The sequence below is a fragment of the Homalodisca vitripennis genome, chromosome 5 (assembly GCF_021130785.1).
Source record: "Homalodisca vitripennis isolate AUS2020 chromosome 5, UT_GWSS_2.1, whole genome shotgun sequence".
In the NCBI taxonomy this organism is placed as follows: Eukaryota; Metazoa; Arthropoda; class Insecta; order Hemiptera; family Cicadellidae; genus Homalodisca; species Homalodisca vitripennis.
Window position 1 is genome coordinate 164,370,257 of NC_060211.1, and position 25,472 is coordinate 164,395,728.

Genomic DNA, 25,472 nt, shown 5'->3' on the forward strand with positions numbered 1-25,472 from the left:
TGACCATGCGAAAGTAGGTGTTAGTGAAATAGAATTAGATAACGGGCTAACTGTTTCAGACCCACAAACAGTTGCAGAAGAGATAAACAAATACTTTATCTCGGTACATTCCTGTGTTGACCTTCACGACAGTGCAGTCCCTGCTTTAAATTTAGAGCAAAGTTTGTGATTCTTTTTTTATTACGCCAACAACCCCCAACGAAATTGTAAATATAATAAATCATATTAAAAATAAGAAATCCTCTGGTTTTGACAGTTTTTAATTCCTTTTTAATAAAAAACATCGCGGAAGTTATTTTCTCCGGTATTGTCTTACATTATAAATCTAAGTTTTTCGGAGGGAGTTTTTCCCGAAATTTTAAAAAGCAGTGTTGTTGTTCCTATTTTCAAAAAAAGCTTTAGTAAAAAATTAGATAATCTAAGACCTATCAGCTTGTTGTCAGTTTTTCTCCAAATAATCGAAAAACTTATGAAAATCGGCTCATAAATTATCTTGATAATAAAAATTATTTTAGCAGTAGACAGTACGGTTTTAGGAAAGGGAAGTCCACCGAGGATGCTCTTGTTGAGGTTACGGACTACATTTACACAAACCTTAATGAAGGAAACAAGTCCACCGGTTTATTTATAGATTTCAAAAAAGCATTTGACTTGGTTAATTACAAAATACTATTACTGAAACTAGATGCACTGGGAGTAAGAGGAATAGCCCTAAATTGGTTTAATAGTTTTCTACAGGGCAGAACCCAACAAGTACAAATTAAAAATAGTTTTAGTTCACACCTTTCTGTGAAATCAGGTGTGCCGCAAGGCTCTGTCCTGTCGGCTACTCTGTTTTTTGATTTTTATTAATGACCTTTTAGAGTCTGATTTTAATGGCATCCCTAGCGCGTTCGCGGACGATATTGCTCTGTTTTATTCTGAAAAAAATATTTTACCGCTCTGGAGACAAATAACAGAAGACTGGCAATTTTTAAGAATCTGGAGCGATAGTAATAAAATGGAAATAAATGTTAAACAAAACTAAATATATAAATTTTGATTTTAGAAGTTTTCATTTCCCAATCTGAATTGAAGTACCATATCCTAAACTGTCCTCAAACTAATTATTGTAACTGTCCTAAGTATAGGGAGAGTAGACAGCTTCAAATATCTTGGAGTATTTTTAGATACAAAACTAACGTGGGAAAATCACATTAATTATTTGTATAAAAAATTAAAATCATCATTACGAAAATTTTATTTTTAAAAAAATATTTGTTGTGAAAAGCTGTTGAGAACACTATATTTTGCACTAGTTGACTCTAGGCTGCAGTATGCAATACAATGCTGGGGAGGAACGTTTAAATATAAAATAAAAAATAAAAAATACGTGTTATTCAGAACCATTCTTTAAGAATAATTTTACAAAAACGGAAGCGTGAAAGTTCTTTTCCCCTATACTGTCAGCTAAGATTATTACCTTTACAACATCTTTTTGTATTTAAGGTGCTAAGGCTCTTCTATTTAAGAAGTGGTAATACAGGCACAATCCATTTAATGTATAGAACGAGAAACTTAGTACAAAACTTTTTTAGAACGCCTAAAGTAAAGAAATCGTTGTTTAGACATTCTTTTAAATATGTTGGGCCGAAATACTTTAATCAAATGCCTTCTGAAGTTAAAGACTGTAGCACAGTAAAATTGTTTAGTATTAAGTTGAAAAAATGGTTATTTGAAAATAGTAATATCAGTTTCTTAAACAATACTCTTGTATAATTATTCATTGTATGTTGGCTTATTTATTGGTTTCTCGGCTTTTATATTTTATTTGTTAAACTGTAAATAGTATGTGTATTTAATTATTACCTCATTATTATATTATTTATTTTTGTATATGTGTATTATATTATTTCTATATTTGTCGCTATTAAAAATTTTGTTTCCTTAATATAGTAACACGACTAAGTTTTAATATCTAATCATTCGAAAGTACATTAGTCAAATAAGGCAATTTGTATTGATAAGATTAAGTACAGTGATTAGCAGGCGGCGAGGAGTGAGCAGTCTATAAAGAAGAGTTGGACTCTCGCTAATAAACATTATTTTTCTATTATTGCGCTGCCACACTACTGGATGAAGTGGCAGTGTATATTCCTAGAATGTAGATTGTTGTCGAACTGTATTTTTGTGGAGGAATAAACTCATTATTTCATTAGGTGGCTGGTCGACGAATGCAGACCTAATGTGACCTGTATTCTGTAGTTCAGTTTTAATGATTAGTGTTGTGTATAGTTTATTAAGTGCATGTTTTAGAGTTATTGAAGTTGATATACAACATGGTGGTTGTGATTACTGACTTAGCCGTGCCACAACGCTTTGGTATGACTTGTTTATTTTAACCTAGTTTTAATTATGTATTAGGTTAGTCATTTACCTGAAGAAGTTATCAGATTTCAGATCTCGAAACGTAGTAAAACTAAAATTTGATGCTACATTCTGTGTTTAAATTTCTTTTCTTACTATTTCTATGGATTCCTTCGTTATTAGTATGGGAATTTTAATATATTTTTGTTCTGTATATTCTATTGCAAAATGATTTTGGTGTTCCTCTATGGACTATTTCCATTTAATTTGTATAATTTGTTTGCTAATTCATATAACTTTACGTTTGTTTCCCCAATGGAGACTGAGTCTGATTGCTGAAACTGCGAGGATTGCACGGTTGAGGAAAGTGTCTTTAAATGATCTAAACAGTTAGCGTATATCCAAGATTTTTTCAACTTTGTTTGATATCACCCGATGAATTATGAAACAACTACTGTCATAACAAGCAATTTGAACAACTAAAATTAACTTCTTTTGAAAAAAAGGATTTCTATGCTGATCATTTAACTTAGCATAGGTGACGATTTGTGCAATGAAACCGAAGCAGATATCTTTGATTTATTTCTACAAAAAGAGGAATTCCTCACCTATTTAAATATTTTTGTCCATCCATGTGGAGCGCTTATTTGCGCGAAGATCATATAAAATCGTCAACTAACTTGCAACAGGAACATTAATGTTAAGCGAATTTTACATTCCAGAATGTGTACTGAAATATAAAAGCTGTCTTTACATATCGAACAACACTTGAAAATAGTATTGAATTCTAGGGATAAATATTTCTCTAAGCAATATCCAGTTACGACACTATGGATGCAATTCCTGTGTCTGACTCTTGCCTTCCACCATCATTTCCTTCTCTCCTGCTTCTATACCGGTAAACTATAGCAGTCAATACTTTACTGTTTCCTACCTCTTTGTTCTATTGCCTCAAGCAATACCAGTACCCTGTAGCAGTCAATACTGTACTGTTTCCTACCTATTTATACTATTGCCTCAAGCAATATCCAGTTACGACACTATGGATGCAATTCCTGTGTCTGACTCTCGCCTTCCACCATCATTTCCTTCTCACCCGTCTCGATACCAGTACCCTGTAGCAGTCAATACTTTACTGTTTCCTACCGGTTTGTACTATTGCCTCAAGCAATATCCAGTTACGGCAGTATGGATGCAATTCCTGTATCTGACTCTCGCTTTCCACCATCATTTCCTTCTCTCCCGTCTCGATACCAGTACCCTGTAGCAGTCAATACTTTACTGTTTCCTACCGGTTTGTACTATTGCCTCAAGCAATATCCAGTTACGGCAGTATGGATGCAATTCCTGTGTCTGACTCTCGCCTTCCACCATCATTTCCTTCTCTCCCGTCTCGATACCAGTACCCTGTAGCAGTCAATACTTTACTGTTTCCTACCGGTTTGTACTATTGCCTCAAGCAATATCCAGTTACGGCAGTATGGATGCAATTCCTGTGTCTGACTCTCGCTTTCCACCATAATTTCCTTCTCTCCCATCTCGATACCAGTACCCTGTAGCAGTCAATACTTTACTGTTTCCTACCGGTTTGTACTATTGCCTCAAGCAATATCCAGTTACGGCAGTATGGATGCAATTCCTGTGTCTGACTCTCGCTTTCCACCATCATTTCCTTCTCTCCCGTCTCGATACCAGTACCCTGTAGCAGTCAATACTTTACTGTTTCCTACCGGTTTGTACTATTGCCTCAAGCAATATCCAGTTACGACAGTATGGATGCAATTCCTGTGTCTGACTCTCGCCTTCCACCATCATTTCCTTCTCTCCCGTCTCGATACCAGTACCCTGTAGCAGTCAATACTTTACTGTTTCCTACCGGTTTGTACTATTGCCTCAAGCAATATCCAGTTACGGCAGTATGGATGCAATTCCTGTGTCTGACTCTCGCTTTCCACCATAATTTCCTTCTCTCCCATCTCGATACCAGTACCCTGTAGCAGTCAATACTTTACTGTTTCCTACCTATTTATACTATTGCCTCAAGCAATATCCAGTTACGACAGTATGGATGCAATTCCTGTGTCTGACTCTCGCTTTCCACCATAATTTCCTTCTCTCCCATCTCGATACCAGTACCCTGTAGCAGTCAATACTTTATTGTTTCCTACCGGTATGTACTATTGCCTCAAGCAATATTCAGTTACGACAGTAAGGATGCAAATCCTGTGTCTGAATCTCGCATCCCACCATCATTTCCTTCTCTCCCGTCTCGATACCAGTACCCTGTAGCAGTCAATACTTTACTGTTTCCTACCGGTTTGTACTATTGCCTCAAGCAATATCCAGTTATGACACTATGGATGCAAGTCTTGTGCCTTCCACCATTATTTTATACTTTCCAGTTATTTAATACCTAGTATATATTTTTGACGATGAGAAATAATGTGGAATGTATTAACAATTTACCAGTTGCAAAATTATTAATGGTGACACTGGAATGATGATAAATCTAATTAAAATGTGAAATCCTCATATCCACCACATCTATGGTGTCATCCATCATCGGCGCAATACATGCATATGTTTATCATAATTAATGTAATACTAGAAGGTGTTGCAAATACATTTATAGCCATGTACATATCAGTGGTAAACTATACCCATAAAATATACTCAAAATAGAGTGTGCAATACAAAAATAATTATATCACAGTTTTCTTTGTTTTTTTTTTGTTTCATAAAGATTTTGTTTCAAAACTTTTATCAATATTGATAAGTTATAATGAATTTTAAGCAGAACTTGTTACAACTAATGTGTTAACGAAATATATATTATATTGTTTGTAAAGAATGTTAAGTATAATGAGATAAGATTGGCAGTGTAATACTGAGTTCATAGTGCCTTCAGAGCTAAGGTAGAGAAAGCGAAAAAGTATCTCCTTTCATCCAGTATGATTTTAAATGTCGACGAAATAGTAAATAATTTGTTTAAACCTTTAACTAATGTCATCCAAAATATATCTCCTGCAGTACAAAACAATGTTTTTGTTACGAAAAATAGCATCTACTGTCATCCAAATCATATGTACTGTCGTCCTAAATAGTGTTTAGTGGCACTCAAAACAGTATCTCATACTACTAAAACTGTATCTCTTGTAATACAAAAATATATACCAGTTGTATTAAGCTGTGTTTAGTATAGAGCAAAACAGTAACTCCGTCCATAAAAACTGTATCTCCTGTCACCCAAAAATAAATTTCTCAAGTGCAAAATAATCCGAAACAACATCTCCATTCGTCCAATCGTCGTTTTATGTCACAATAGATACTGTCATCCAAAACGAATCTCTGATGTAAAAAGAGTCTTTATTTACAAGAAACGCAACCATCTGGCAATTTTTTACAAACAGGATATAGCGCTAGTTGGCAATAATTTTATTAGTAGCTTTTAATTAATTTGTGTCATTATACTAAAACTAGTACAGTATACCTCGTATCTGTGACTAAAATGTTCATGTAAAAATACGTTCAAAGTAAAGTTACACATGTAGGTTATACTAGCTGATAGTGAGTTGATTGACAGAGATCACGTTAGATACTGCTACTCTCATGATTGCAAAATAGCGTAAAGAATTTCATTTAGTGGAACCAACAGTATACAGCATGTTAATCTGTAAAATATACAGACGTGTGAGATTTCAAATTACATCATACACCGAAAATTATTGTTTTTGTATTTTGTAAATAATTTGCATAGTTTGAGTTAGTTTTGTTATCAATACCTTTACTATTTAAGTGAAATATATTTAGTCTATAGTTTACATTCACTTTGTTTTATTTTAATTCTATAAGTTCAGAATTCCGAGTTAAATTAAGATGAATTAGAAGCCTATATAAATAGAGACAGATAACACTATACGATAAAATAGCTATATTTAGAAGCATACCAGTTTTTCTCAGTTAAAGTTTTTCTAATTTAGTTTAGTTAGTTTTTTAAGCTCTGTCGTTTGTGAGTAACGTAATATTGGTAGTAAATAACTTTTTGATTTATTGTAGTTCACTAAATTTGTCATGAGATGGTATTGTTAGATTTTCTACTTCCTGGACTTAAGGTACTTATTATAAGTACTCGCTATGTTTCCCTTGATATTTGGCTCAATTGTTTATTTCGAGCAGTCGAGCAGTTAGAGCTTACACATCATTGTACATCGAGATAATACCTAGATAACTAACAATGAAGTATGCCATCAATAGTCAAAGTTTGCTGGGCCCTGTGTACTCCAAACTATACAAACTGAGGAACTTCCAGAGTCATATTACTGGACGCGTAATCGTTTGGGTCTTGGAAAGTTTTATTGTCCCTGAAACTGTCAAACTTTTCTTTCGTGAATGAGGCTTTCACGACATTTTCTTGGCGATCACCGGCCGCGTATGTCTGCGTATGAGGTACCTAACTTATGCCTTCAATAGGCAAAGTTTTCTAAAGGTCCTGGTGTACTGCAAAATTTATAAACTGTGTTTTGAAGTTTACTCATTTTAAAATTAATATTATTTTGGTGTAATATAACTTCCACTTACCCACTGGATTTGCACAGATATCTGTTGAAAACTGGGATATTATAAACATATACTTCTTAAATGATAGATATAAGCCTAAGTAATTGAAGTATATTCCTGATCTATGTTGGATTTAAGTTTAGAGAACAGTGTTTAAGATCCCTAAAGTCAGAGAGTGAAGTACCTTTGAAGTAACTCCAATTTCTCACTAACAATACAGGATATTTTATTGTATAGCTCCATATATTTTATTAACAATTAAACTATGAGCTATTAGCTCCTAAATATTAAATTTTGATGCTCTATATAGTTTAGGTTATTGGCATAGTTGGACGTTGGCATATTTTAGGTTCATATACGTCAGTGTTTATGGTTAACAGCTCCATATGTTAAGCGATATTGCTAATGGCTCCTATTTTATTCAGTTCTAATTTTTGTACGAAATATTTCGAATTATTATTTGTGTCAGAAGGACACTAAATAAAAGCTTAGTTAAGGAAATCCAGTAATTGTAATAAAGTAAAATTGATTTCAAAGCAGCGTTTGTGATTTTATTTAAGTTCTCTCGTATTATATCGTTTAAAATGTTAAAAGTAATGAATAATAATTCATATAATAAATTACGAAACCGTTAATTAAAATTATATTTAAAATTGCACGGAAATATACTTGTAAGAAATTCCTGCTTTATATTTATACTGAGAGTAGCAATTTAAATAAGAATGTTATTTTCCTCAAAACCGGTCCAAATCCGTTACTCTCTGCGTTTTACAGTAGAATACTGTTGGCAGGACAATATTTTTTAAAGGCCTTCTAATTACAGCAGATTTCCAAAAACATAAGAACCTCTTTAATTGGAACAAGGTTCACTTGAAACCGAACTGTAACTTTTGAGCCAAGAAATGCCCAGAATATCGAAGACATCAATTAGCAATAACGAACCAGAGGCGTGGTGAACTTTTCCCAGTGGCAAGACATGCTTTTCTTAGGTGAGGTGTTATTTTATCTTCGCAATTGTTTTAATTTCTAAAAAAGTAAAGATACCTATCTAAAATGTTTCGAATGAATCCGTCAAGTGTTATTTATACTATAAAGTAAATAAAATTTAATGAATCTTGTGACTTTTTGTTTCGTCCTAAAATACAAATAACAAGGTTCACATGCCCGGATTTTGCGAGTCGAAGATGTAGAAAATTGTTAGGACGAAACAAAAAGATCTAGCCTGATGATGTCCAGATACAGCCGCATCTCTCACATAGAACCCAAGTCACAATAGGATCATCCTCGTCGCTCTCTTTTTGTAGTCCCCCCAAGTTCCCAACACCCACAAACCCCCGCGTTGTGCAACACTTTATATTCTCAACCGGCGTTGGAGACCACCCTCCTGTCCGTAACCCTCGAATCTGCGCTAAATAGAATAGTTCGAAAGTATTTTTTCCATTATTTTTATTATGCACTTCCAATTTTTGGGTGATAGTCTGAGTGTTGAAAATACTAATATTTCTATAAGGCTCCAGAAAAACAGTCCTCTAAGATTTCCCTTTGGGGTCAACCAAGATTTGACCGCTCTCTTTAGCTAAATATGGTCACAAATGTTTTATGTTTGTACATTAACGTTTGCCGCCATATTTATCTGTTTCGATTGCACTTAATGTACTTTTAAAAAAATTGTTACAATATTTAAATCATAAGCTAATTTTATAAGAAAAGTCGCGTGAGTGAGAGCAAGTACACAGCTGAATAGGATTCAGCTTAGCGCGGCTGAGCTTGAGTTGGGGAAGGCAAAAAAAATATAGAGATCTCTTACAAGGCGCTTCTTATGAAAAAAAAAATTTTCCTCATGAACAAAACGATGCTACTCCTCACGCACTTTAAGCCTTTGAGTTTGATCGCAGCTTTATGAGCTTGGACTTATTTAATACAGCTTTATGGAGATGGCTTTTTAATTACACATCGAAACGCTTTTTCTTGTAAGTTTTGGTGTAATGAAAAATTATTGTGAATTAAAAACAAATGTAGAAGCCGTTAGATCTTAGCGATTACATATTTAAAATGATAAAACACTGCTATGATTTACGACTAGGTCGTAAATATAAGGGCCTGGAGGTTTATTTTGTTCTAATGAACGCTCAGTAGCGTAGACGGTCCACCGCTGAGTGGGATTTTTAATTATATTTTATATTATTTTAATCTTTAATTATAATTGTTTTTTTTTAAATATTTATTTTATTTTTAATTTTATATGTATAATTATATTTATATATTTTATTATTATTTATATTTATTTTATTTATATATATTGTATTAAATATTTTAACTATTATATTTTAATATTTAATATATTTTATTTTTTTATTTATTTAATGACTTAATTTATATTTATATAAATTTTGATTTTTAAATTTTTTATTTTATATATTATTTTTAATATAAAAACAAATTTATATTTTTTTTTTTTTATTTTTAAAATTTATTTTATTTAAAATATTTTTTTATTTATTAATTTTGTATTTAATTAAATTTTAATTATTTTTTTTTTTTAATATTTATTTATTATTTTTATTTTTTTTATTAATTAATTTTAATTTTTTTATATATATTTTTATTAATTAATTTTATTTCATTTTTATTATATCATAATTTATAATATTTATTTTATATTTATAATATCACTTATTTATTTTTTATTTTTTAAATTAATAATTTTTTTATTTTTTTATAAATTAATTTTCATTGATAATTTATAATTTTATTAAAAATTAATATTAATATTTTTTAATTTTATATAATAATTATATATTATTTAATTTATTATTAATATAAAATATTATTAGATTTTATATATTTTTTTTTTATTATTAATTATTTTTTAAATATTTAATTATAATATATTATATATAAATAATTTTATTTGTTATAATTTTTTTTTTTTAATTTTGTATATTGATTTTTGTTTAAATATTTTTTATTTATACATTATAGTTTTTACTTTTGTTTTTTAATAATTTTGTATATAATAATTTTTTACTTTTTATTATTTTTATTAAATTAATTTAAATATTAATAATTTATATTAATATTTATATTGTATTTATATGATTTATTTATTAATATTTTTTAAGTATTATTTAATTAATAAATTATTAATATATAATATTATATTTATTTATATTATTTATATTTATTAAATTTTTATTATAATATATAATATTATATTCATTATTTATATATTCTTATATTTTTTTATTTTTAATAATTATTTATATATAAAATTAGTTTATATTATTATAATTTAAATAATAATTATATATTATATTTTTTTATTTTTATTATTATATTTTTTTTAATTAATTTTATTATTTTTTATTTAATTTTTTTTATTAATATTATATTAATTTTATATAATTTATTTATATATAATTTAATATTATATTTTATTTTTTAAATTATTTTATTTATATTCTTATTATAAACTTATTATTATGTTTATTTAAAACTAAGATGACCACCGATACAACCAAGACTTACGATCACTTTGGATATATCTCTACCTTTTTGGCTATTCACATGGGCATAAATTAATTTCACTGCTCATCCTTATTAAATATTTTAGCAGAGAAAAATAAGGAAAAATGTATCCAGTATGTAATGTGTACTAAAACAGTACACATTTTCTTTTGTGTATGGTGAATTAATTAATAACTTGCATGACTCTGTGTTTGGGGACAATAGAGATATGCAACTAAAATGGGGATCAAAAGGTAATATTTAATTAGTTGAATTGACTGATATCAGGGATGGATCATCTCATTTTAGAATATTCCCTTTTGTGAGACTAGCTGAAATGATTGTATTGGTTCTGTATCTTTCTTATGTTATGAGCGTAAATTATATATCACTATGTGATTTGTCTTTACTACAACATTAACACTGACCTGCAAAAAAGTTTTCCGTGGTCTTTTGTAGGTATGTACTTCAATAACTTTATATGGACACAATGTTATATTACAACTATTTCACCATCTGCGGACATGATGCTTTATACGCTACATCAATAACTGTAGTATAAGTTGTTATACTTTTATACTTTACCAACTGTAGTATACGTTGTTATAACACAAAATTAAATTATTTGTAGGTCACTTTGTTATACTACAGTATTTTTAGGACACATTTTTATACTAAAGTACTATTAAAAATATAAATTGTTATGGTATATTGTTTACTATTTGTATGACACATTGTTATAGTACATTACTATTGTATGCAGTACAGGTAACTATACAATAATACTCCAAAATCGGGTATACATTGTTGTTATATAATGTCTAACTATATGTTGGACACGACTTGACGAATAGTTAACCCTACATGACCAACGGCGTTGTCAGGTAAAGTTGTTACCTGATGTTTCCACAGCATCCACTGCCGCTGGACTTCACAGAGTTAATTTAAATTAGCTTATGCGTCCAACGAGATATTGAGACGACAGAATCAGTTAAACAGAAGTTCTATTACGGTACAGAGTTAATTGTTGCTTCGACATCCTTTTTTCGGAAAGGTCTAAACTCAAATTCGTGTTGAGAATAGTACAGAGATTAAAGTTCTCATTAATCGTTTTTACTTACCTTAAGCCTATTTGGTGTACACAAGTTTATGCCAGTGGAGTTTTAATCAGTATAATACATTTATTGATGTAAACGGATCTAAAACCTTTTATGTGACTCCCTTGAAATTCGTGATCTCTTGGTTACTGAGCCACAGAATTACAACTAGACTACATTAAGGTCAATTTCTATTAAGATAATTCGGTCTTTGGCAACACTCATAAAATTCCTGGGAGAACGAATCCTGCATGAATTATTCAATATTCCTTTGAAATTTGGTATGAGTCGTGGAACTAGATGTAATTTGTTAAGGATCATTCATTGCACCTTTTACAGTGTACTTTACATTGTACTTTATAGTTTTACAAAATCTCAATATCGTGTACATTTGTATATCTTATGGGTAGTTAAATAGAGTAGGAACATGTATTTTAATAATTATTCTATAGTATACTAATTTACCAGTTTAGTAATAAAAGACATAATATGTAAAATGTTTACCTAATATCACCTTATGGTGGTGGTGGTATGGTAGTTTATGGTTAGGTGTAAGAGGGGACTTAATAGTCCTAACCTCGCCAATTGAGTATGTTTTTCGTTGTATTCAATAAAGACGTTTTTCATTTCATTTCATTTCACCTTTAATAAAGTGAACATACATTTGAACTTACGACATGACACAACAAACTATTTGACTTGACTTGCTTTTTTGACTTTTTTGACAAATTGACATGTAATATACGTATTTACTTACTATTTAACTTAAACATTGGTTTATAGTGGAACAACTATTACAGCAGACGTTCTTTTTCTTTGTAACAGCCCATAAGACAAGATGTACGTAAAATTGATGTTTTAACCTCATGGCATTGCACAAACTTTTAACGAAGTTCCTAGAATGAACTTAATAAAAGGAGAGAAAGACTAAAACGCACGAAAGGTAAAAGGATGATGCAATTGTACAAATATAAGCATCTGAGCGAGCTGTTTGCCGGTTGCACTAAACTTGTCCCCAACACAAACAGGAAACTAAATAAACCAAACCTCTGCCTCACATCAAGATGGCGGTAACATCCTTCTACGAGATTACTTGGACATCTTGGTAGAGAGAATCCACTCTTCCTTTATTGCCAGTTTCTCGCAAAGTAACTTTCCATGTTTATTTTAGTAAGTAAATATTAAACCTAGATGCAGTTTAGATAGTTCTCTTTAAATTTTACATAAGTAAATCAACATATCTTTCTTATATATTAAGTATTATTTGTTGTTGCAGTATAAAAATTGATAAGTATAAGTGACAAATCTGACAGAACTCTTTGTTTAACCAGAAGAAAATAAAACATAATGAACTACTTATAAATCTTATGGAAATGTAAATAATATCGTCATATAAATAGTGATAACTTCATAAAGTACTTTTCATATTTTTATTTTTAAATTTGTATAGCTTAAGGACAAACGTTAAAGTTATGGGGTCATGGGATAGACTTTTAATTTTAATACATCTTTTTTTAACATCTAATCATCATACTCGTGCCGTATGAAAGTAACTAGATTAAAAGGAAGAAAAATCAATGCTGTGTGTAGACCCAAACTCATGAATATTATTAAAATGTTCTCTATCCATTTTAAAAAAGGATTTGAGGCTAATGTTAAAGGAATTTAGCAACTGAAATATAAAATTTATATCGTGTCTAACTCAAAATTATTAAGGACCAGATGTGGCCTCTTTACGGGTCAACAGATCAAAGGATTCTATGTCTGTCTATCTGTCTGTCCGTCTCACTGATAACTCTCGATAGAAAGGTCCTTGAGACTTGAAGCATAGTATATAACTTATTCTTTGTCCAAGGAAAATTTGATTTTAGGTTCTAAGGGATTCTAGCCTTCTCTCTGACTTTCCGATTACTTCTCTGTGCGATTACTCTTGGAAAGGCATAGAGAATTATGGAATTCTGTCTGTCACTTTTTACGTGTGTTTATATCTCTTTCTTTCAGTTCATACGTACTGACGGGACCCGCCATATTCCGTTATATCTTTTATTTTCTTAGCAATCCTACATAGAAACTGACCAATTGTTCGACCTTCACCGTAACGTAGCGGTCGTAAGGTCATTGATTCCCGGAGCAGCATATAAACATTTGCAAATTAGATTAGAACGCTTACCTTTAAAAAGTTAATTATAACTGATAAAAAAGACCACCTCTACAATTTTAGGATTAAACTAAATCAGTTACAGAACTGACAGCAAATGAAAGTTGTTTACACCTGGATATGTAAACTGACAACTACGGTAGAGACGAAGACACCCGCTAATGGACCGCTGGTGATAAATGTCACTCAACCACCAGTTATACAACACAAAGAGGTGTCCCCAGCAGGGATTAGTGGGACAAGAGGATTACCGCGAGTCAGTCAGTGGTGGCCGGACGTCTGCACCAAACGTAATGGATTCATCACTTATTAATATTTCACACCGCTCCTCTAGTGTTGTAAAACATAGTAATTGAGTGGTTGTTTCAGCTAAGTGACAAATACAGGAAAACCTTTCTAGAGCAATGCCTTCTGGATTTGATATTGATAAACATAAAATAATTATTAATATATTTTATTTGAATATCAAATTGAGGGTACAGTAAGACTGTAATCCTCCAAAGTGTGAGGTTAGCATCTTATTAGTTGGGTTAGCATTAGTAGTATAATCAAATAGCATTTGGATTTTACATGACTTTTGTGGACCAAAAACGGTCTAGGTATGTTTCTAACAATCAAGGCTATAATTTAGAGTATTTTGTATAGATATCAAGTGGAAGGCCATTACCGTTACTTATGTCGGATATCTGATTATTAATTGTCTGAGAAAATATATGTCGTATGAATAAAAAAAATTAATAAATAAATAATCCGTGCAAAATCTTCTAGTATTGGTTAAATTATTTTATGTGATTTCAGTAGCTTATATCAATACAGATTCGAGGATAACCTGATTTTTAATTTATATATGATTTAAGGTATATAAATTTTTATTAATTATAAGTGAAGAAAATGACCCGATTTTGTAATAAAATATGCTTTAAGGAAAGTTTGTACTCCCTAAAGTCGTCTTTTATCAATTATTCACACTTTTTACATCTTTATGCGTATTTTCCTTTAAAACTGATGTTATGTTGCTCCTAAACTCTCTTCACGATTGCCTACAACTCCTGGTGGAATATTCAAACTCATTTCTCTATTTTAATTTATTTATAAAAGATATCTTAAGAGGCTCTAATCAATGTATTGTTCAAAAATTGTAAAAATATTCCAAAAGTACTGCTGCAACACTTGACAATATTTTCTCTGAACAATCAAGTTCTTTTAATAAAGATAAACAGTGTAATTAAATGCAGAAAATCAGTTAGGTAAGGTACATAATTGTTATTTTGTGTATCAAATTAGTACATTGATTAAATACGCTGATTTGGATTTTAAAATATTCAATGTTTAGATTGTCTACCTTTTTGTGATTTTAAACTCTACTAATGAATCATAAACTTCATGCGCTTTTGTACTTGGCAAAAGAGAATAATTTTATATCATATCCTGCACTACTACAATTAATTTAGTTTGGAAAATACGTGTTGAACCTTCAAGCTACCGAAGACCTCTATTAGGACTGCAGAAGTGACACAGTGCACTGGAGTTGTCGCCAGCGCTGTAACCAGGCAGTGTCGGGAAACTGGAGGCGTCAAGGCGGAACACGGCAGATAAATCCGGGAGAGTTATAGCTGAGGAAACGCACGCCGAAGTATCCACAGTTGGCCTGTTTATATTGGGACCGAGGAAAAAACTGAGCGAAATTGGCTTCGTTTTGCTTTTTTCACTCTGCATCCCCGGTTCTATTTCCGGCCCTGTCGTCAATAAATCATTCTCCTAACACACATAGATCTTTCTAAAAATGTTATTATTAATTTATCGCGTTTAGTTAAACGGTTATTTAATTTAAAACGAACAAAAGTAATAAATTTGTTTGTAAAAGTGGATAGTGGAAGTGTTAATATTGTATTCAAATTTATTTTATAAACACTAATGTTAAAATTGTAGATCATGAAATATGTTCTATACAACTTACAATAGGAATTATCATACTTTTGAGGAATAAATAGTTTTCATACATATTCAATGCTGTTAATAATTCCTAAATACGCTGTAGCTAACAAATAAGTATTTAATATATTATTTTTTGATAATAATTCCTAAATAATCCAAAATAACTAAGGCACGTCACAGCACGAGTCGTATAACATGCTTCAACATGTTTTGGATGTCCTGTAGTCAGATAGAAATGCAACCAATTATACTGGAGAGAAAGTCATACATCCCACAGGCAGACAAAATATAAATTGTGCTAGCCTACTGAACGATAGCCTTCAACGAAACGACAGCTAAATTACACAATTGGACTTTAACCATAATAGAACTCATTATTGTACATGTTTCTTTCAAAATGTAAATTCTTACAGATAAAAATATTTTTTAGATACTTTTCCACACGGTACATTAACATTTTGATCATTATGCCGCGTTTCATTCTGTTGTTTAAAATATAATTTTACACACAAAATCACTAAGTGATGTAAAGTTTGGGGGTAGTTGGGCTACAAGTGTTACCACGTTCACAAGTTTGAATCTCAAAGAATTGTTCTCAGTTTGTTTAAAAATGTTTTTATTCTAGGATTTTCTCTTTCCCCTAATGGGGACCCCTAACACAATTGTATAAACGTTTGAAAAGTCAGCCATATCCCATGGATTTACATGCAACATCGTAGTACTAGGTGTTCCTTTTATATAAATGAAGCTTCATGCAAAATTTAAAGTTTATTTGTTTCAGTTCTTTTTTTAGATATCTCGCAGGCAGGCAGACAGGCAGAAGCATAAATGAAATCTATTAATTCCTCGCTTAATTGAAATAACTACTAGGATACTATGTTTGTTTTTCCAGTGATAGGTTTCGCAGCACTTGTGAATTCCTGTTTTTGTCGTGCTAAAATCATCTGAGCAAAATAATTACACAACGCTTGTGTCTGATATCTGTTGCGTGTTGAAAGCATAAATCTCGTTTACAACCATTCAGGTTGGAGAACAGATCAGACAATTAGTGTCGTCAGCTCTCGGCTTATGTTGGACAAATCGCGGCTGAGTATGATGGATCTCAGCTATTGTTGCGAATGTGTTTGTGAACGTGTATCACGCGTCATCGAGATATCGCACATTTATACCAGAGATGAGCCGTTTCAATCGCTTAAACGACTTTGTAATTTATAGTTAAACTAGATGTTAGCCATGGATTCCCTCATACTACCCTAACGATCGATTGCTTTCTGGCGTGGTCTTATTGATTAGATATTCTCTATCTATTAGGTCCCAATATTATGAATTGATTGGACACGGATAGACGTAATCAATTATAGGTGTCTTATAAATCGCTAATAATTATTTTTAATACTATTCAGTGTATTACATGATCAATTTTTACACTTTGTGTATTGATTGCAGACATGTTGTTTTAAAAAGAACTAAGGATATACATGAAAAACTCCGTTTTACTGGATTTGGTTCATGTGGCCTCCAATAGAAACAAGTCTTCTAATCTTGTTACAAAAACATTTATTGGAAGAAGACGCGATATTTCGTTAAGCATAACTAAAGCCAATTCTTTGTTTGAAGTTTGTTTCTGACGTTAGAAGGATTGTGTTTGAACAGGATTTTCCGGACATTTTCCATCGTTCAGTGATACAAAACTCAGTAAGGCTACGTTCGAGACCTGCACTGTTTTACTTCAATCCAATTATTGTAACTCGCCAAAATCGGTAGTGCCACTCAGCTGACTCAGCGACCAGTCGACCACTGACTGGTGTGTACCACGTGACCAAGAGTCGCCACCAGATGGCAGCAGCGTCTACAGTTGGCGGACAGTCAAATCGTAGCAGGAGGCTACAAAGTCGACTGACTTCAAATAGGACACCAGAAGAGCCATGACTAATCATTGTTTAACATCATTACTGGTGATGTGGGTTCATAATGAAACTCGTAATTTATGAGTATTTTGCTCTCAAGCCTCTTACATGACTAGCCTGGAATCATTCCATTAACATAAACATTTAAACTGTAGGCTAATGTAAATATGTAAAGTTAAAATACTGCACTATACGTACTACCGGCAAACGAAATAGTCGTATAAGTAGATTATCTGTCACAGAGCCAAATCTAATTCGTTTAGCTAATGAAGAGCTTAGTGAACTAATTATCTAACTAAATTAAGTTCTATTATTCTAGCAGAGAAAGATCGCGAAGACCACTCATTGACGACGTGACTCATTGTTTAACTGACCGTTCCGCTGTCGCTGTCGCAAGAGTATTTTTTTATTCCACTTTGTCACGATTGGCGCCTGGTTAACCAAACAAGCAACCCGCCCATTTGGCATGGAGCATTGTTGCCACGATCGTGGACTGCGCGTTTACCCAAGACGCCATGCCAGAACACACGGGAAAAATAATTATAACTAAACAGCTCTAATTAACCATAACGACACTAATCCTAAAGAAGAGTTAAAAGCTCATAGGCAATTTGTTCACATCTTCAATAAAATATAGGTACTTTCAATTTAAATATGTGACGTATGAATGAATGATCCTAAATGTCATGGATTCGAGAAAAAATAGGTATAATTTATTGATAACTGAACTAAAGCAAGGCCAGTTGCAATTTAAAGTTATATTTGCATTGCAGTTAACAAGAGGGTGGGCGTTGCATCAGTTTCTGGCACTAAACCACCCGACGCTTGAATGCCTGTTATCTCTAACGAGATTTCTAATGCATACGGCCTATATCCAGCATTTCAAGTAAATATAGATTACGGTTCTAATCATGAATTGATACATAAGTGCTTAATACAGAGGAGGGAATTTATATACGAATACACAGTGTAATTTGTGGATTATAAATCTAGCTACGACCCACAGTAACATCTCAAAAGGTTTTTGTTGTGATTTCAATAAAGACATACCGTAACTAGTAAAATGTTATTGTACGAACTATTGTTGGTAAACCAAATTATTGGAAGAATCCAAAAATTTGGTTCAACTATTCCTAGAACATGCATAGTTGTCAATGCATTTTGGAAACAACACAATGCTAGTAGTAGTACGTGATTAATTTTAAAGCCTAGTAACAAAGGCTTCTCAATGGGCTTTATTCAGTTCCAATCTAGGTTAAAGCTCGCAGGAAGTGGATACAAACGTGATGTATGTACCAAGCGATAATAACCTGGCTTATGGTGCTTGCGGTGAAGGCTCAAAGGACCTTTCTCCTAACCGACAAAGATCCTTATAAGTACAGATTTCTTCGTAACCTAAACTTGCAACAAACGCATAAGTAATATTTTTTTCAATACTCGATTAGGTAATAGAACATTTTTTGACGTTGTTATCAAAAATTACATAATATAAATAAAAGTACAATAGAAAATTGACTCATCATAATCTATTAAGAAGTTGCCGCTAAAACTGGGAATTTTTCCCCCACCATTACTAGCGTAACTAAGTATAGATTTCTTCTTAGGGAAAATTCCTCAATCAATTTCACGAACAAATAGATTTTGTGCGTTTAGGACGCAAATTTGCTCTTGGCTGCTGGACTATGGTTAAAATTCATATAAAGATTCATCTTATAAAGATTCGCCCAATTTCTTGAGTTCATGTGGTGTCAGTGCTTTAGAGCGTTTTCCGGGTAACTAATGTGCCAAGAACGTGAAAATTATTCACTGAAATGGATCTGGAATACAATATCGTATTGCGGTTGTGTTCGAAGTTTGTCTACTAACTATAGTTTTTTTTTAGTTTTAATAAATTTGTTATTTACTTTGGACAAGAAGCTGAGATCTGATTGAACTTAAAGGACTTCTTTGCAACTTCCAGAACGACATAACATTACATGACAAGATAAGTGTGGGTATTGGGACCGCCTTATGCCTAAATCCCATGTTAAATGAAAAACCATTTGGAGTATGAGGAACGATAAGAAAGGTTGTTGGGACCGCCTTCTACTTAGATCCCATGTTACATCAACCACGTGGAGTATGTGGAGGGTTGTTGGGACCGCCTTCTACTTAGATCCCATGTTACATCAACCACGTGGAGTATGAGGGAGGTTGTTTGGACCGCCTTCTACTTAGATCACATGTTACATCAACCACGTGGAGTATGCGGGAGGTTGTTTGGACCGCCTTCTACTTAGATCCCGTGTTACATCAACCACGTGGAGTATGAGGAGGGTTGTTGGGACCGCCTTCTACTTAGATCCCATGTTACATCAACCACGTGGAGTATGAGGGACGTTGTTTGGACCGCCTTCTACTTAGATCCCGTGTTACATCAACCACGTAGGAGTATGAGGGACGTTGTTGGGACCGCCTTCTACTTAGATCACATGTTACATCAACCACGTGGAGTATGAGGGAGGTTGTTTGGACCGCCTTCTACTTAGATCACATGTTACATCAACCATGTGGAGTATGAGGGACGTTGTTGGGACCGCCTTCTACTTAGATCCCGTGTTACATCAACCACGTGGAGTATGAGGGACGTTGTTGGGACCGCCCCGAACGATAAGGGTGGTTGTTGGAAACGCCATGGAACCATCAGTGCATCGGCTAAAAAAGTGTTATATTAAATGATTTTAACATGATTATGATTTTTTAATGAATAATTAAAAAAAAAACAGGCGTAAAACTAATTTACAAAGTCTGCGTTATATCGTAATCCCCTTCGTGAAAGAAAGGAGTAATAAAACAGGAGAGAGGTAAAAGTTAAATTTATTGTTACCACAACAGAGGCAATTTAGTTTACAATTAAGCACCGAAAATGGGGAAAGGAGACAGTATTTCATTCTATTGTTGCGTAACATCATTGTTTATTTCGTTGTTTGAATGTATTTCACAGGGAGATTTCAGGTAATTAAAAGAAATAAAGCCGCCCTTAGCTTAGGAATACTTTGATCTAATGCGATAGGTTATTATTATTCATTACATAAATTGTTTCCATGATTGTATTTTCTCTCATGCAAAAAGCCTCTACACGTTTTGTGGATTATTTATATATGTTATCAACAATATAACAATAATTAAATACATTAACTAATACATAGTTTGTATAAAAATCCCAACTAAACCGTTATCTCTGACCTTATCTGTACTATAAACTAGCGGAGTGAACAGATTTTCAGTGTTTGTTGTTATTGCAGCTGTCCCTGGCTTCGGCAGCGTCAGATTCAGAATATAGGGAGCAGCGCCTTCTCGATGTCCACAACTTCTGCTCTCATTTGTTGGTGAGTTTTGCTTCCATCAACTTAATCTTCTTATAAATAGTGTTTATTCGATAGTGTATAGTAATGTTTGTGTCATTATCGGAGAAATTTCAGATATGACCGTAGAAGACCATTTACTATTTAATTACATCAAAGTATGGTAGACTTTAAAGAAGATGCATTATTATTTGTGATAACCTATTTATACCCAGATTGTAGAGCAGATAAGTACAGTTACTCTAACATATGGTTGTTGGCTGAGCGTTACCGAAGCCTATCACTCATGGGGCTGGCAATTTCTGTCCGTCTGTCCGCACGATATGTCGAAGACTACCTGAACTATAAACTTGTAATTTTACATAAAGCTGCTTGCAAGGACAGGATCGCTCAGCGGTCACTCAACCAAGCAGCAGCCACGCTCGACGTTGCGTGATCCGTGTCTCTCTTTTTTTTGTAACAGAGGGCCAGGTTTCCTAGGCCTGGTAGTTGCCTCTCAGCCATCCGGCTTATTGTGCACCCTCTCCCAGGTTTAAGCTGTATCAAATCCCAGGCCTTTCCAAAACCATGAGATCTTCTGAACAATGCTTTCCTGTTCCATTCCCTCTTCCGTATGCATAAGAACACCTAGGGATCTTGAGCGTTTGCTCTGTAATTCTGGACATTCAAAATATGACTTGCTTGGCTGTTTTCGTCAGCCTCGCCACATTTCCTGCACTGTGTTTCCTGAACTGGAATACCTATTCTGTTCAGGTGGACTTCGGAATATCCAATGACCTGTAATAAAACCAGTCACCTTTCTGATCTCCGTTCTACTCATTCTAAAGGCATCTGCTGCAATGTTCCTTGATGGTCCCTTGAGTATCCGCTTTGCTTTTACATTCCCCTCAGTATTTCTCCAATGTTGTAGGTGTTTGTTAGCCATCCTCTTGGTAACTGATCTACGTGCTAATTTATATGAGACCCCCACACGATGGTTCAGGACCGGTAAGAAGACAGTTGGCTCCCAAGTTAGCACAAATGTCTGCCCTTTCATTTTCTGTGATTCCTCTATGTCCAGGCACCCAAGTTAGAATAACTTTATTGGTTTTCGCCAGCAAATTTCAAGGACCTTATGGCATTCCCAGACTGTCCTCGAATTACAGTCATGGTTGGCCAAGGCCTGCAGAGCAGCCCTGCTGTCCGATTTAATGTAGATGTTTTTGCCATTTGTAGCCCCTTTCCACATTAACTCTTGCGCATTCTGCAAGGGCTGTAACTTCAGCCTGAAAGACAGTTGCCAGTTTACCTAGGCTAAAGCTTAAGTTAACCCTCGGTCTGGCTCCCCAGACCCTGCCCCAGTACCCTTCAGAGTCTTTGACCCGTCCGTGTACCAGGTTAGAGCCTTCTTCATGTAGTCAGGCTCACCTTTTGACCATTCCTTCCTTTCAACAATGTTGACTTCAATTGGTTTTTCCCAGTCCGTAACCTTTGCCATTCTGTCAGACATCATTTCTAGAATATCCAGTTTGAGAATGTCAACGATCTAGGAGTGCTTACTAGCATGGTGATAATGCCAGTTCCCATTTCACGTCAGTCTGTAGGCAGCCATTTTAGCCTCTCCTATGACGAATATGTCTAGGGGTGGGAGGTTTAGCACTACTTCCATAGCAGCGGTTGGTGGTTCCCCTCATGGCAACCCATTGTCCCCAAGCATGCCAACCGCCGTACCTTTGACAGGTTTTTTTGCGGCAGTCACCTGTTGGACTTTTGGCCACCATACCACTGAGCCATACACCATCATTGGCCTAAATGACTCTGGTGTACAGCCAATGTGACATGTCGGGTCTAATCCCCCATGTGCATCCTACCGCACGTCTCATCATCATCAATGTAGTCTGAGATCGTCTGATTATGTATTCCAGATGACAATTCCAGGTGAGTTTATCATCCAGTTTTGACACCTAGATATTTGAACTCCCTGCTTAACTGTATCTGGCCCCCACATAGGACTGGCTGTGAGTGTGATTTCCAGTCTCCTTCTACTTGTAAATGGTATCATGACGGTCTTCGAAGGATTACTGCAAGTCCTTCTTCGTCACACCATCGCTCCACAATGGCCAGTGCTCTCTGCATCATTTCCAGACACGTAACCATATGCTTGGCCTCTTATGAGTATGACAACATCATCTGCATAGCCTTGAGCATACATACCCTGTTCATTCAGAGTCCAGAGTAAGTTCATCCCACAACTATGTTCCACAGGCTTGGTGATAATACACCTCCTTGTGGACATCCTCGCTGCGTTTTGACCTCTCTTATGACTCCACACAGAGATGCCTGTGCTCTTCTGCTCTTAAGCATGTTACTTATCCCCCTAACAACAGTTTTCTCCGTACCCCTGATGTTAAGCTTAGACACTATAGAGTGAGTACTCGTATTATCAAAAGCTCCTTCTATATCCAGGAACACTGCTAAAGCTATTTCCTTTTGTTCAATAGCTTGCTCAATCTTGCCAACCAGACAGTGTAGGGCTGTTTCACAAGATTTACCTTTCTGATAGGCATGTTGATTTGGATGTAAGGGACGGATGATGAGGACTGTGTCCCTTAAATGCCTATCCAGAACCTTCTCCATGGTCTTGACGAAGAAGGATGTTAGGCTTATTGGTCTATAAGTCTTTGCAACCTCATAGGAGGGTTTGCCTGGCTTCGGGATAAATATAACCCTAGAGGTCCTCCAAGATGAGGTTATGACTCCTGTCCCTAGGACTAGTTAGGAAACAGTCGTAGGAGCAGAGGTATCACCAAGTCCCCACTCTCCTGCAGTAAAGCGGGGAAAATGCATCGGTACCTGTTGATTTGAAACGGCTCAAAAGACTCCAGGGCCCAGTTTTTATCTCTAAGTAGTTGATAACAGTCTTTGCACAGTTCCAGTCCTCCTTAGACGAGCTATCTCTAGGTTCTCGCCGCCATTCACTAACAACTGTTTCACTGGTTTGAAACGATCCTGGGAAGTGTGTATTCAGTAAACACTGAAGAGTCTTCTCAGGATCCTTGGTGTGAGTCCCTAAGTATAGTACCCACCACATTCGTGGGGCTTTGAGCTAGGACTTGTTGGAGTTTGTGCGCAGTCAGGAGCCTTATCAATACCCTGACAGAATTCTCCTCCACGAGTTTCTCTTAGCTCTTCTCACCTCTTTATTGTACTCTGTTAGGGCAGCAGAGTACCTATCCCAGTTCCCTGCACGTTTGCATGTATTATATGCTCTGCGAAGGTTTTTTCCTCAAGGTTTCCAGCCCCTGGTTCCACCAACATGCTTTTTTCCTTGAGTTTTTCTCAATCACGGGGCAGGCTTTGTGGTACGATTCTATCATGGCGTTTTGCAAAGAATTCGCCATGTCCTCGACCCCTTGCCCCAGATACCCATTTTCCCTTACTAGATTGCTTTTTAGCTCTGCATTGAAAGCTACCCAATCTGTTTTCTTTGGGTTTCTATAGGTCTCTCAACCGACACAACCGACAATCAGGTGCCTCCGCGTAAGGGTTCCGAACTCCACAATCCGCCTCATCTCCGCAGTTGGCGGTGGTTCTAGAGAATCGTATGGGAGGTAAACCGATGCAAACAGGATTCTGATGTTGCCATCAACTGTCTGCAAGTGAACCTCTGTCATGGCTGTGTCTCTAGAACACATTTGTGCCATTTTTAGTGATTTGATTTTGTTACTGACATATATACATGCTCTTAGGGTTGTTACTGCCAGAATAATATATCAAATTACCTTTAGCGGTGCTCATCCCCATCACACGGCTGCCAATGTTCCATGGTTTCTTGGATCAGGACCACGCCTATGTCGTCAGCCAGGACCTTCTGGCAGAGTGTTTGCCGTAGCTGCTCTGCTGTGGTGTAGGTTTATCTGGAGCACCGATGTCATCCACTATTGATCGTTACCTCCCTGCAGCTTGAAGGTGATCCTGTCGCTACCCAAAAATGGGCGCATCGCCAGAGTCTTCAGCTTCTTCAGGGAGTCTTCGTCCACATGAAGGACCAGGGATTCGCCGTTGGTGCTAGATTTCCCTCCAACAGCAGGGGCTTCGAACAGCTCTTGCTTGCTGTCCACCTCGATGTCCTTAGGGATAAAAGTTGATACTTTGAACATCCTTACCAGGCTTTTAGCTGGGCCCATTTTCAGCTGAACTCCTTCGAAAGGACTCAGCTCCTGGACCTGCTTCTCCAGCCACACCTTTGTTTCTGCGTTAACACAGCCGACCACTATCGCTCACCTTCAACATGACAGCTGGACATCCTAACGTTTTTGCCCTTAAAGGCGCGTTTGCCCAGCACTTCCTTCAGGTTGTTGGCTTCTTCCGTCGATAGCTTCTCTTCTGGGTGTTCGAGCCGGACAATAGCCAGCTTCTCCACAGAGATCCTTTCGGCATATGTTTCGGGGTGTCTTCTTAGTGACACCTCCATCATGCCCCTTCCTTCTTTTCTCCCCTCCCTTTGCTTGTTCTTCAGGTGTCAGCTGCGATCGCAGCCTCTTCACACCTGCATAGCTTGGGGTTTGTTGTTTTTGGGCTGGTACGGAATGAAGTGTTCCCTTGCTCTGAGGCCCCAACAACAACCAAGTTCCCTTTTGGA

At 34.8% G+C, this 25,472-nt stretch overlaps 1 protein-coding gene across 1 annotated transcript in view; it reads left to right on the forward strand.

Moving 5' to 3' along the window:
* Positions 1-25,472, forward strand: part of LOC124363101 (reversion-inducing cysteine-rich protein with Kazal motifs-like) — a 163,493-nt gene that overhangs the window by 117,898 nt on the left and 20,123 nt on the right. Inside the window, exon 3 of the mRNA XM_046818220.1 lies at positions 20,792-20,875. Coding sequence (XP_046674176.1) covers positions 20,792-20,875 — 84 coding nt within the window. The remainder of the gene's footprint in view (positions 1-20,791; positions 20,876-25,472) is intronic.